This window comes from Emys orbicularis, chromosome 2 (genome assembly GCF_028017835.1).
Source record: "Emys orbicularis isolate rEmyOrb1 chromosome 2, rEmyOrb1.hap1, whole genome shotgun sequence".
Taxonomy (NCBI): Eukaryota; Metazoa; Chordata; order Testudines; family Emydidae; genus Emys; species Emys orbicularis.
In genome coordinates, this window is record NC_088684.1 from 142,959,235 (window position 1) to 142,974,034 (window position 14,800).

The 14,800-nt window shown below is 45.4% G+C and overlaps 1 protein-coding gene across 1 annotated transcript in view; it reads left to right on the forward strand.

The window, feature by feature from the left end:
- SLC4A5 (solute carrier family 4 member 5) overlaps nucleotides 1-14,800 on the forward strand; it is a 114,534-nt gene that overhangs the window by 44,235 nt on the left and 55,499 nt on the right. The window contains exons 6-8 of the mRNA XM_065399333.1: nucleotides 451-606; nucleotides 5,106-5,201; nucleotides 10,177-10,235. Coding sequence (XP_065255405.1) covers nucleotides 451-606; nucleotides 5,106-5,201; nucleotides 10,177-10,235 — 311 coding nt within the window. The remainder of the gene's footprint in view (nucleotides 1-450; nucleotides 607-5,105; nucleotides 5,202-10,176; nucleotides 10,236-14,800) is intronic.

The following is a 14,800-nucleotide window of genomic DNA, read 5'->3' on the forward strand; positions in this document are numbered from 1 at the left end:
CGCTGCCAAACAGCTGTTAGGGGGCGGGGGCGGGAAGCGCTGGGAGGGAGTGGGAGGAGCAGGGACACGGCGTGCTTGGGAGGGGGGAGGAGGCGGGGCGGGGAGAGCTTGGCTGCTGGTGGGTACTGAGCACCCACTAATTTTTCCCATGGGTGCTCCAGCCCCGGAGCACCCACAGAGTCAGCACCTATGGACTTCAGTAACTCAGCCAGAGGTTAGGGGTCTGTTACAGGAGTGGGTGGGTGAGGTTCTGTGGCCTGTGATGTGCAGGAGGTCAGATTAGATGATCATGATGGTCCCTCATGACCTTAAAGTCTGAGTCTTTGGCATGTGATGCAGTTCTAGAGTTTGCAAGGAGGGGGATTTTTTTTATTTTATTTTTTTTGCAACAGAACCTGCCATACCGCAGCCCAGCGAGTCATGCACGCGCTTCCAATGTCCTTCTTTCAGATGATGTTATTGAAAAGCAGATAGAGGATGGTCTGCTCAAGCCAGAGCTGAGAGAGAAAATAAGTTACGTGCTCCTGAGGAAACACCGCCACCAGACCAAGAAGCCAATCCACCGATCCTTGGCAGACATTGGCAAATCGGTCTCGTCCAACACAAGTGAGTTCACAAGATTCAGCTCACACATGGCTGTATCCCAACGTCCTTATTCCTTTTTTTTTAACCCAGGCTAAACTTTTGTTGCAGTCTAGGGGCCTCAGTAAGGACTGAAGGTAAAATGCTCCCCCTCTACAGAGGGCTAGCACCTCTGTTATGCTCCATTTACAACCCATTCCCGCCCTGTGGCTCAAATCCACCAATTTTCTCTGCCTCTATGAATACCTATGGGCTTCACTGGGACATAAGCAGCATGCAGGGTCATGCTGTTCCTCTACACTTCCCCTTGAACACAGACTTTGGGATTTCATTCAGTACATTCTACAACTCTTATGCCGTATGTGAAACGTGTAGATAAAAACAAAGCTGGTGGTTCTTAGATTCGTAGAGCTTAAGGCCAGAAGGGACCGTGAGATCATAGCAGAGAACGATGGATGGAACCCACAGGAGCCCAGAAGGTGGCACAGGGAATTGGTAAAGGAATGTAGAGTCTATGTCGCTGCGTGACTGGCCCCTTTATGAAGGAGCAGCACCCAGTGCAACCTGTGAGTGATTACTTCTGCTCATTTGGGCTTAAGGGAAGGCACCTGGGCCTTATAAAGAGGGAAACAGGGCGAGGAATGTGGGGGCAGAGCAAAGCTGCAGAGACTTGGGCGATGTCTACACTACACAGCTTTTAGCGACATGGCTGTGTCACCGCAGCCGTGGCGCTAAAAGTCACGCAGTGTAGCCGCTGTTTGTCAGCAAAAAACTTCTACCCCCAGCGAGCGGCGTTCGCATTGTCGGCAGGAGAGTGCTCCTGCCGACGACGCGCTGTTCACGCTGGCACTTGTCGCAGCAAAACTTTTGTGTTTCACGGGGGGGTTGGGGGAGTTGTTAACACCTCTGAAAGACAAGTTTTGTCGTTTAGTTGCCAGGGTAGACATAGCCTTAGAGGGCTCCTGCAGAGAGCAGAAAGCTGGGATCCTCTCCTGGGAAAAGAGGAGAGGCCCCAGGGCTGAGTTGAGACACCAGGGGACAAAGGGTCCAGGCAGGGAAGCCTGCAAATGACTCAGGAGAGAGGAGGACTCTCTCCTGGGAAAAAGGGAGAAGCCCCAGGATTGAATGTTGTGAATTGTCTGTAATTTATGTATATACAGCAGGGGAATGTTTAAAGGACTCAGGCCTGGTGGAATTTATCTAAGGAGCCTTGAGGAGAGTAAACTGAGGCAGGGCCTCTGCACAACCTCGCTTGGCCAGAAGGGGGTGCTACATGGCAAGCCCAGCCTTTTACAGCCTATAAAATCCATGTTATCCATTCAAATCCTTCTGAGGTTGTTAGTAAACAAAAAATATTACTCGTCTGACATTGGTTTGTGTGAAGCAAGCTGGTGGTCTCCGTAGAGTTCCCCATCACAGTAGCATCACCCCGTGGGGCTGTAAATGGCACCTTTTGTGACCATTCCAGCAGAGAGGCCGAAGGCTGGACGGCACATTGAAAACTGATCTCCATGTCAGGGCGAAGGCATCCTGGCAGGGGGCTGTGCTGGAAGCTTGCTCTGATGTGGTATGCCACTGGGTTGCTTGCTCTATAGAACGAATCCAGTCTGTTGCATGATTGTTTCCTGTTTTTAGCCATTTTAAAGGGGGATTTCTCTGTTTCCAGTCTAGGATATTAACTTTGGCTCAAATGGGAGGCACTTTGGTGGAATCTTGGATGTAATGACCTTAAGTTGTCCACTCTCTAGACTAACCTAAAGTGCAAACCTAAGGTTTCACTTCCGCACATCAGATGTAATCGCCGATAGCCTGCTCTCCCGGCATGCATACTTTCATTGACTTCAACGAGGCATCCATGACTCTGGGGAGCAGAACGGAGATTCACCCAACAGCTCAGAGCAGAACTTTGCTCATAATTTAGTGATTTCTAGCCTTGGTGTTTTGGCTGTGGTTATTACTCCTCATTGATGTTTTACACTGTGGGTCTTTTTCCATTTAGGAGTAATAAGTCGTTGGAATGAATATTGACAACATACAGGAAAATACAGGGGCAGATTGTTTACCCACAAAGGGAGTTCTGCTGTTCACTTCAGTGGGTGCTGCGTTGGGCCCATTATTAAATTGCAGGGAAGATTTTTATTGCTGTTGTTCTAGCTGCTATTCATCTTGTTGCTTCCAGCCTATCAGCAATAAGTAGAGCTGGTCAAAAAAATTTTGACAGAAGTTTTTCATTGAGAAATGCCATTTAATCTAAATTTTTCATGGGAACACGTCGATTTCAACAACATTTTTTTGATGGGGAAAAATGTCAAAATGAAGCATTTTTTTATGTCAAAAACATTTTGAATCAAAGTTCAGTTTTGTTTTGACTTTTAGTCTAAAATATAGATTTTAATATATTTACATATTGTGTGTAGAATATTATGTATATGTTATATTTAACATTTAATATAATGAAAAAGGCCAAATGTTTTGATACTAGCAACATTTTTGATACTAGCAATTCTCATTTTGAGGACATTTCGGGGATTATTCAGAATATTGGAACTTCCTGTGGAACGCAGATTCACTGACCAGCTCTAGTGAGGAGTTCTTTGTCACAGGACAAGATCCCACCCTGGCAGCAGCGTTGAATTAACGCTGGGGAGGTGCTGGATGTCCGTAAATGCTTGCAATGCAGCTGTACCATAAACAGTGTCTGTATTGAAAACGGCCCCTTCTTAATCAAAAGAGCTATTCTCTGGGTCTCATCCTGATCTTCTTTACACCAGTGTAAATCAGGAGTGGCTCCAGTGAAGTGAATGGATTACATCCACCGTGTAAGCAAGATCAGAATCAGGCCCTTTTGTGTTTATTCAGAATTCTGTCCGCTCTTTTTAGGCATGAAGGTGTGTTTTGTACTAATTTTTGCCTGTGACTCCTGCAGATAGGGTGACCAGATGTCCCGATTTTATAGGGACAGTCCCGATTTTGGGGTCTTTTTCTTATATAGGATCCTATTACCCCCAGGCCCTGTTCCAATTTTTCACATTTGCTGTCTGGTCACCCTACCTGCAGAGCCAACACAGCTATGAGAGTGTGAGCTTCTATCTACTGCAACCCAAGTCCCCTAGTATATGTCAGAGTTCAGGGCAACTGCCCCTATATTCCCGCTTAGTGGTCCAGTCAAGGGCACCCACTCTCAGGCCGTTCCCTTTTCCCTTCCCCTCTCTGTCTCCCCCTCCCTCCCTTCTGATCAGGGTATCTCCCGTCTGCACAGTACCCTGCCTTCACCATGTATTCCCACCACTGGCAGGTTGCCCAAGGACATTGCTTGCTTGCTCTCCAGAGATGGTTAACAGGTGTAATTGCTACAAGGTACCACACAGCACTTCCTATGCAAGCCTACTTCATTTTTAAGGTAAAAAGGATTACAGAGAAATCATATTAAAACAATAAAGGAATCTGCACGCTTGCTAATAAGCTTACCAAGCATCACCCGCACCCTCTCATGGATGCTGGCAAGAGTCGTTCTTCAACCCTCAACCCACGGGGATTCCTTTGTGGCCACAAGTTCAGCACAGCTTCAGCTCAGAACAAGCTCCCAGGTTTATGGGGCCTCAGGAGGCTCAGTCCTTTCAACCCTACCCTAGGGATTGGGGCCCTCCATGTGTCGGGGGTTCTGTCCATCCCCTGGATCATGCAGAAGGCTATTTATCCAAACCCCTTTTTTGTCTCTTGGTCCCTGCTGGAGACTCCAGTTTGAATTAGTATAAGCCAGGGGGTGGCTTCAAAGGGTTGATAACAGAGGAAGTTCATTAGCATCCTTCCTTCCCTACTAGAGAAAGTACATACAGTGCCACAGTAACCTACCTTTTTAATACAGTGTGCCCCAAAGGTATTAGCCCTAATTCGATAAGGTTTAACTTAATTTAATGAAGTTTATCTTAATTCCAGAATGGTTCTTCAGGACAATACAGGATATCATCAGTCTGTCACACACCACGCCAAGTTCCATGGCCTTGCTCAGTTTCTCTCCTCAATTATAACCATGGTATCTGAGCACAAAGGCCAGTTGTAAGTCGTAGAGCTTGTGTTCACACTGTGTGATGTTCATCCTTCTGCAGAGAGGGCCTGCGCATCAGTCAAATGCCACTTCAGGCCTCAAAATAGGGCTTAAATGGGACTAAGGTAGTGGCATAAGCCTTGTATTGGCCCTCTGCACAGGGATGAAATTCACCCAACAAGGAAAATATTTAAAATACCCTGGCAGAAGTAAGACCGTTCCTTCCTAATAGAAAAATTACTCTGCCTGGGCCAAAAGTGGGAAATGCTGCTGAATTCATAGCCAAGCTTGCAGAATATCAATAGGTGTGTGAAATCTATCCAAATTAAGCACTGGACAATTAATTTGCCACCCGAGTTTCAATACCTGAAAATGACAAGCTGTAGTCATTGATGGTCACACACGATCCGAGCTGGCAGCATTTGCTGACAGCCTCATTATGTACATGTATGTGATGTAAATGCTCTCTCCTTCTCAGATCGCAGTCCTGTCCGGAGCCCAGCAGCAGGGGCCAGCTTCCACCGCTCCACCGAAGATCTTAGAATGAGACAGAACGCAAATTATGGACGTTTACGTAAGTTGAACAACAGCTACTTACTTGTTTAGCGAGGCAGCAGTGTCTAGCAGAACAAACACCTGGTTGGGAGTCTGTACTCCTGAGTTCTAATCCTGGTTATTTGACTGATTCACATTTGGCAAAGTACATAATCTCTTTGGGTCTCGGTTGTAAACAACTGTTTCCTAGAGCAAGAAAGCGAGAATGGTCTACTTGAAAATCACTTTTCCATCTGCAAATGTTGCTCTAAGTAAACTCTAAAATTACCATGATTGAAAGAGATTAGAGAAAGATGAATGCCACTTTATCCCAGGGTGATTGTAGTTACTGTGCACTTACATTGCAATTGCAGCATAGTTACGCTGTGGCTATGATTTTCAATAACTTATTACAAGTAATTCAGATAACCGGAAGGGGAACTGCATTACAGACTCCCTTATTGTTACACCTCTGGGTGTTCATCTTATTACATCGCTTTTTGGAGCCCAGGTGTGTCTAGCTACATTTCAATTACACTGCAGTTATCCTCAGCCTTGTAGTTCTTCCATTTTTATGCATTGGTGGCAATTATAGGTATCAAAAAGCATAACTACAGTGTATTGCCAGGTAGAACTTATTGCAAAGTGTCATTTAAAAATTAAAGGTTTTTAAAATGACAAATCATCGCTTTGCAGCAAGCCCTGAGCAAGGGGCAGCACATAATTACGCTGCTTCAGGAACCACGTTCTGACTTAGAGTCACAGTCTATGACAGCTGGATAGTTGGCACAGACGACTTCCCCCTCCATACCTTACAACTCCTTATCCTGCTGTGTAGGGGTGTAGGGCAAGTGACAATCTCAACCTGAGATGAAAATCGGGGGGGGGGGGGGAGGGGAAAATGTTTGCATTTTTCAGCCTGCTCTGATTACTCTAGTGGGTGTAATTCACATTGAAATCAAATTACACTGATGCGAACCCCGAAGGGCTGGATTCACAAAGGCATTTGGGCGTGGTGATGCTGAGCATTGCCAGGCTTAATTTTTAAGCACCTAGAAAATCACTGTGAATCACAAAGCCCAAGTTAGGCGGCCAGGCTCCCTGTACAGTGAAAGGGAAGAGGCAGGCACCTCAGAATGGGGTTCACAAAAGCCAGCACGCTGGAGGCCAGGTGCCAGTTAAGTTAGCCAATGGGAGATGCCAAGGATGCAAGAAGCTGGGGTAGGGGGTGGGCAGGAGAAGGTGGAACATCAACAGCAGGGAGACTGGGGGTCTCATCTCCCAGGCGAGTGCTGTAGCCACCAGGCTACTGAGTCATTCTTGTCCTTGCGCTCTCTGGCCCAATTACTCTTAATTATGTATTCACAGTGGAACAGTTTTGACGGGAGAGACTGAGGCAGCCCCACATCAGAATATCCCATAGCTCAGTGGTTAGGGCACTCCCTTGAGAAGTGACCTGTCCCACTTCAAGTGGAGGGGGGACTTGAACCAGGGGTGTGCCACATCCCAAGTGAGTGGCTTCACCATTGGGCTAAGACGCAAGGGAGAGGCTCTCCTCCCCTGTTTTGTGTGAGCTCGGTAGGCGTGTTCAGGGCTCGCCTCCCAGATGGGGGCCCACACATGATTTAGGTGGAGGAACACCTCATCCGCTGAGGCTCAGGTGTCTGGATGCCTAGCATGAGGCTGCAGACCTCAGATACGCAAGTACCTGGGGAACTTTTCCTGCAAACATTTAGCTATCTACCGGGGTTGGTGGCAGCTGAACAGGGCTTTTGTGAATCCTGGGGGTGGGGGGATGATTGTGGGATTAAGGTGCCTAAAGTGGCAGTTCAGTGCCTAAATTCTTGTTTGAATGTAGCCCCAAATATTTATGTGATGGCCGGGGTGTTGGCCGACACACTGGGGATGGAATCAGAGACCTCCAGATAGAAAAGCGTGAGCTGCTACAGGATCCCTTTCTGGTGTCTGTATCAACTCCTATTCTCTGTGGATCACCATAGCGGGGGACTTGATACGCACATTCACCAGTGGGTTACACTTAGTCAGGGGAAAGCATTGTTGAGAGGGGAAAGAAATGAATAAAAACCGAGTAAGGACCTTAGGATTTGGCCATCAATTTGCACCACAGCCCTCAGGCAGATGAATACTACTGTTATGGATGATGATGGAGTGACCCATGAGGTATAAAGCTTTAAAGAGAATCGCAAGACAATAGAACAGGCAACCTATGGCACGGGTGCCGAAGTCGGCACGCGAGCTGATTTTCAGTGGCACTCACACTACCCAGATCCTGGCCACCGGTCTGGGGGGCTCTGCATTTTAATTTAATTTTAAATGAAGCTTCTTAAACATTTTTAAAACCTTATTTATTTTACATACTACAATAGTTTAGTTATATATTATAGACTTATAGAAAGAGACCTTCTAAAAATGTTAAAATGTATTACTGGCACGCAAAACCTTAAATTAGAGTGAATAAATGAAGACTCGGCACACCACTTCTGAAATGTTGCCGACCCCTGCGATAGAACAAGAAAACAATCAAAATGCGTAGACTAACAAGTCATAATTATTTTTAACTGCTTCAGCAATGGTCTACATTTAAAATTTAGATCAACCTAGCTGTGTCGCTCTCAGGTGTGAAAAATTCACACCGCTGTGTGCATAGCTAAGTTGACCTAACCCCTGATTCTTCCATCAACCTAGGTGCCACCACTTGAGGAGGTGGATTAACTACATAGATGGTAAAAACGCTTCTGTTGATGTCAGAAGCGTCTACACTAGAGCTGTACTGCAGTAGACATGCCCTCTTGCTCCCATTAGCAATCCCACCAGCTTAAAAATGTCAGCTTCCAAATGAATTGGAGAACTTTGGCTGGAAGCTAGCACCCAGCTCTAGAACTCGCTTAGCTCTGAGCTGGTTCTTCTAGTCTGTCTAAGCTGTTCTGTTCAAGCAGTAGGATTTGATTGATTTTTTTTTTTAAATCATTTGGTTCCAAGATCCTCATAGGAAGTAATTAATGGGAGCCTGTCAACTTTAAACTTGCCCTTGTTGTTACTGTAGCTTCTATGTGCTTCATCTGAGATCAGGACAGCGTTGCGCTAGGTGCTGTATATATACGTAATAAGAGACAGTCCCTGCCCCAAAGAGCTTACAGTCTAAATGCATGAGACAGACAAACAGTGGAAGAGAAAAATTATTATTGCCCAGATGGGGAATCAAAGGCACAAGGACACTAAGGGCCAGATTTAAAAAGAGAGTTAGCTACCTATCTCCCTTTAAAGTTCTGGTCCTAAATTGGTGGGCCGTGGTCAGGCAAGACTCTGTAGGGAAACTGGGGATTGAACCTAGACCTCCTGAGTCTCTATTCACCAGGCCAGCTGTCTGAAAATGTTCTACAGGCTATTTTTACAAGTCACATTTAAAATTACTGTAACTAAAAGAAATTAGGGGAGGGGAATCATTTGGGGTTGTTTTTTTTTTTTTCAGATTGCTTACTTTGAATATTTGGCAGCACTGTGTTTCAGTTTGAGTCAATTTCATTGTTCACCCTGTATTTTCTGGCAATTGGCTTCCCCTTTTGAGTTCTGAAGAGAAATATTTTTTGAAAAATAGGAAATTGCAAAACCACAAAATCGAGGAGGAGGGACTCGGGGTGGATTGTTGCTTAAAATCGAAACAATGTCAAAAATGAGTTTAAATTTATATAGCCCTTGAACAGGGCCGGCTCTGGCTTTTTTGCCGCCCCAGGCAAAAAAGCCTCCGGCCGCCCCCCCCCCCCCACTGGGGGGGGGGAGGGCGGCCGGAGCCCCGGGGGGAGGGCGGCGAGCCCCGGCGGGGGCTCCGCTCTCCCCCCGGCGGCCGGGGGGAGGGCGCCAGGGGGGAGGGTGGCTGGAGCCCTGGGAGGAGGGCGGCGAGCCCCGGCCGGGGCTCCGCTCTCCCCCCGGCGGCCGGGGGGAGGGCGGTCGGAGCCCTGGGAGGAGGGCGGCGAGCCCCAGCGGGGGCTCCGCTCTCCCCCCGGCGGCCGGGGGGAGGGCGCCAGGGGGGAGGGTGGCTGGAGCCCTGGGAGGAGGGCGGCGAGCCCCGGCCGGGGCTCCGCTCTCCCCCCAGCGGCCAGAGCGCAGGGGGCAGGGCGGCGAGCCCGGCCGTGGCCCCACTCTCCCCGGCGGCCAGAGCGCCGCGCCGCCCCCCTCCAGGTGCCGTCCCAAGCACAAGCTTGGTGGGCTGGTGCCTGGAGCCGGCCCTGCCCTTGAAGAAGGGGGGGGAAAAGCTTTGAGTAACAGAATTAATCCCTTCGCCTCCTCTTATTGCTAGGCATTCGTGGCATATGATATCTTGATTTTTGCTGCATGTTTCCTGGAAATTGGTAGTTTGGTTATACTTTGAGAGATAAGTGGCTTGTCACCCCCAAAGGGGACTGTGTGCAAAGCTTTCATTAACCACCCACTGATTTGACATATATGAACTCTCCTGGAACTGCAGCTTCCCACAGACCTTGAGAAAGCCCTGATGGGAAAAGATGGAAACTGGGGCAACGTGTCACAGGAAGAGGGTAAAGGGACCCAAAAAATGGAGCAAATTTCTGCCCCCCAGATCCATCCATGCCATACCCATTAACTCAGCGGGAGTTGTAAATGCAAATGTGATGGCAAAATTTGGCCCAGGCAGTATAAGAGATAAGTGTCAACACGTGGCCAGAATCTGATCCTAGTTACACTGGTATAAATCCAGTGAACTCCACCAGGGTAACTCTGTTCTGATCACATTTATGCCATGTTAAATCTGGAGTTAGTCCAGGTGAGCCACACCAGATTTATCTTGTTGTAAATGGGACCAGAATCTGGCCTATTCTAGAAATGGACAGCGCTAGAGGCAATTTAGGACCCCATTCTCCTTTTCAGCAGCTTGTCAACCACACAGGTGAAGGGCACAAAATGGGCCTGTGAATCTGTACATAGAAGGTTTGTGGCCTCTAAATGTTTCTTACCGTGTCTTTCCCTTGTGTTTTCTTTAGGCCATGCGCAAAGCAGAAGCATGAATGACATTACAGATACACCAAGCACAGATCAGGTAGTAAGTTCTAAAAGCCTTTTGTGGACCAAGGTTTTCTGTGTAACGTCATGACCGACGGCCTCCCATTACCAGGGGGGAGAAAAACAAGTATCTGCTGTTATACTGTCATCCATAAACCGTAAATATGAGCGGCCTCAAAGCTGATTGTGTTCATGCAGGACAGGTGCAAATATACGTACTTCCTATGTTTAGCAGCATTCGGTGTCTAATTTTAATCCACAATCTGCATCCGTGATGCCCTGTCCCTGGCCAGTCAGGACCAAGTTGTTACATACCAAGAGGTAGATACATTGGAATGTAAGACTCTCAGAGCTGACCTAGTCCAGTATTCTATTCCCAAATAATACAAGATACTTCAGAGGAAGCAGCAAAAAGTCTTTGTGGTGGATGTTTACAGAGTAATCCGTCCCCAGAAGATGATTCTTCCTATCCCCTGTCACTTAGTGGTTGGTTTATGCCCTGAAGATGGTAAGTTCACATCCCTTATGGATTTTCACTCCTAATAGGATGTTCTCATCCCTACATAAATGTCTAATCCTTTTATTAATCCTACCAAACTCTTGAGCTCCGTGAGCCAAGCAGACACCCAATGAAAGTGAAAGGCAGCAAATTTAGAAGCGTTTAAAAGGAAATTCTTCTCTACACGATTTAGAATTATCCTGTGGAACTTGTTGCCACAATACATAATTGAGGCCAACAGCTTGGTAGAATTCTGACGAGGATTAGACATTTATATGGATAACGAGGACTCCACAGTTACAGTAAATAGGATTTAAAAAAAAAAAGAATGATCTGAACCTTGCCAAAGAATTGTCTCAGGAATACCCTGCAACAATGAGTTCCGCAGGTTAATTTATATACTGAATACACATTCCTGTGTTGCCATACTCATGTCATGGGTACAGTGCACGGTTTGGGGGTAACTTGAGTTTCCATACTACATGTTGCTTCCTTTGGAGTAATTTATTATTATTGTTCGTTTGTATTCATAGCACCTAAAGACTCTGATCTGGACCCCATTGTGCTAAGCACGGTACAAACAAATAATAAAAAAAGATGGTCACTGCCTTGACGAGCGTAGAATTTAAGTATACAAGAGGCAGATACAATAAACAGATGGAGGGAAGACACGGAGCCAATGTGATAAGCATCGATCGCACCAGCTGCAGAGCCATTTTAAAATGTTTAAACATTGTTTAAAAATCAAAAACACTTCCCTGTTCTGTGCTTCAGTTTTAATCTCACTGGCCTGTCTCCCTGGTGCTTAGTTAATATTTGTTGAAGCCCTTTGAGATCCTCAGATGAAACTTTGACTACAGTATGTGCTGGGGTGAGGACAATGTGTCCTTCTGACTGATCCTGTGGGAATAGAAAGGAGTTGTATCCATGACATGGATTGTACTGAGGGTTGATGTGTCAAAGGGTTTCTCTGTGTTCAATATAAGAGGCCCATGTGCGTCTCATGTTATCGATGGAGTGGAAATGCACAGACTTCTAATTAACGCATTTAATACATGTATTGATCTCTGGTAATTCAGATGACATAAGCCTTGGAAATAATACCTGCCCCAGATTCAGGGCAGCAAGAAAAAGCAGGTTAGGGGTCTGAAAACACGGCAGAAATACTTTTGTAGGGAGGACGCTAGAGTCTTGGGATGAGGAGAAAAGCTCTTGAAAGCTTTGGGAGGAAATAGAGCAAGGAATATCTAAATAAAAGAGGAAGCAGGGTGTGGGTGGGAAGGATAGATAGGGTTGTAAAGAGGTGGGGTTGTTTGTGGAATATAATAGAGATGAAGACAAGGTGGCATATTTAGGAATATTACTAGTCTAGGGATGAAAAAGCAGGAGATCATGAGGAAATAAGAACTTAGTAGACGGTCATGTTTTTCCATACACAAAGAGCAACCCATCTGCCTGACTTTTTTTGTTTGGATTAAGTGAAAGCAACAAATAAGAAAGAACAAAAATAATGTCTCCAGGTGAGAGCACAGTGTGTATGCCTCTTCTGTAATATTCTGCATCAGTATGACCGTGCTTCTGCCATGTGGCATGGCGTGCTATCAGGCTCTCTCTCCTTGTAACCACTGCTATGTTTAAATGCAGGTGAAATTCCCATTAATGTGGTGTGCAAAGTGTAAAAATGACTCTAACACAAAGGCAATCTGGTGAAACATGGATACTGCTCTCATCTTCTCTCTGTGTCCAGGTCTGGCTGGTATGTTCCAGTTTTGTTAATTAGAAATCTGTGCTGCTTCAGCCAGTCAATAACCACCAAAGTGCCTCATGAGAGACTACCATGGGCTTTTTTTTTCTTCTGCCCTTCCATCCATCACGTTGAAATCCTTTAACTTACTAAAGCTCAATTTGATCCTGAACATGACCTCAAAGCATCATCTTCCACCTCGAGGTCATCAGGAAGGGACACGCTGTTCCTACCTCAGATTTGTCTGCGCCCCTTCACAATTTCATTGACCTGCACAGATCTGGGATTAAGCTCAAATAAGTCACAGGGACACTCTGTTTCAGAGAGGGAGTGTTTCTAGTGGTTGGAGCAAGATATTGACAGTCAGGACTCTTGGCTTCTATTCTCGATTGTAGAAAGGATAGTTGGTTGTTGATTAAAGTAGGTCACTAGGAGTTAGAACTGCTGTCTTCTTTTCCCAGTTATGAGAGAGATTATTGTCTAGTGGTTAGAGCAGGACGCTAGAAATCAGGAATACTGGCTTCTATCCCTAGCTATGTGAAGGAGTGTTACGTAGAAGTGAAAATAGGCACTGACCGTTGGGACTCCTGGGTTCTTTTCCTGACATTGCCACTGATTCACTGTTTAGCTTTCGACAAGTCACTTAATCCCTGGTTGCACAGTTCAGCCATCTGTCAAGTGGGTAAAATATTCCACGGGGTTGTTGTAAGATTTAATATTTGAGGTAGTGTTTAAAATCCTCAGATAAAAGTTCCTGTATTAGTGCAACGTATTCTTACCTGTGGAATATGGCTACTCACCTGTCATTTATTCCTTTGCTTCACATAATCCTGAACTGCCATTTCCAGAAATAAATATATTAGATAGATAGATATTGATCTTCTGAACAACAAAAATGCTGATGTCTCCTTTTCTTTTGAATGGAGCAAATGGTACTGCTGGAACAAAAAGCTACAGACAAATATAGGCACAGTAGTTTTAGATTAGAATCCCTTTTCTGAGACCCTGATATAGGCACCTCCAGAAATGACAGCTCAGGATGACATGAAACAAAAGGCTAAATGACAAGTGATTAGCCACATTCCGCAGGTAAGAATACTACTTTTCACTAATACAGCAATTTTAAACTGAGGATTTCAAATACTACACACATATCACTGTAGTAACTCAACACTTCAGCGGGATGTTTGCCAATTGGTCCTAAAAATTAACTTAGGAGCCATGTTCTTTATGTGTGAAGTGGTATTTTTTTTTCTCAAAATATTATAATAATCTGTTTGTGGAATTTTTGAGTTACAAATTGTATTTAAAAAAGTAAGTTTGTCAGTATAGGAGACTGGAGTTCACAGAGTTGGTTTGTTCATACAGTCATGATATGCTATGACTTCATAGAGCATTTATTATTCAGTGGAAATTCTATCATTGCTCTAATATTGAAGCCTGCTGTTGTCACAGCTATTATTGTTCTGTCATGTAAAGGAGCGCTGGAATTTTTCATTTCCTTGAACAGTGTGTTTAAGCACCTATAAAAAGAACAGGAGTACTTGTGGCACCTTAGAGACTAACAAATTTATTAGAGCATAAGCTTTCGTGGGCTACAACCCACTTCTTCGGATGCATATAGAGTGAAACATATATTGAGGAGATATATATACACACATACAGAGAGCATGAACAGGTGGGAGTTGTCTTACCAACTCTGAGAGGCCAATTAAGTAAGAGAAAAAAAAAAAAAAACTTTTGAAGTGATAATCAAGATAGCTCAGTACAGACAGTTTGATAAGAAGCAACTGTGAAAATACTTACAAGGGGAGATAGATTCAATGTTTGTAATGGCTCAGCCATTCCCAGTCCTTATTTAATCCTGAGTTGATTGTGTCTAGTTTGCATATCAATTCCAGCTCAGCAGTCTCTCGTTAGAGTCTGTTTTTGAAGTTTTTCTGTTTTAAGATAGCCACCCGCAGGTCTGTCATAGAATGGCCAGACAGGTTAAAGTGTTCTCCCACTGGTTTTTGAGTATTATGATTCCTGATGTCAGATTTGTGTCCATTAATTCTTTTGCGTAGAGACTGTCCGGTTTGGCCAATGTACATGGCAGAGGGGCATTGCTGGCACATGATGGCATATATCACATTGGTAGATGTGCAGGTGAACGAGCCCCTGATGGTATGGCTGATGTGATTAGGCCCTATGATGATGTCACTTGAATAGATATGTGGACAGAGTTGGCATCGGGCTTTGTTACAAGGATAGGTTCCTGGGTCAGTGTTTTTGTTCAGTGATGTGTGGTTGCTGGTGAGTATTTGCTTTAGGTTGGGGGGTTGTCTGTAAGCGAGGACAGGTCTGTCTCCCAAGATCTGTG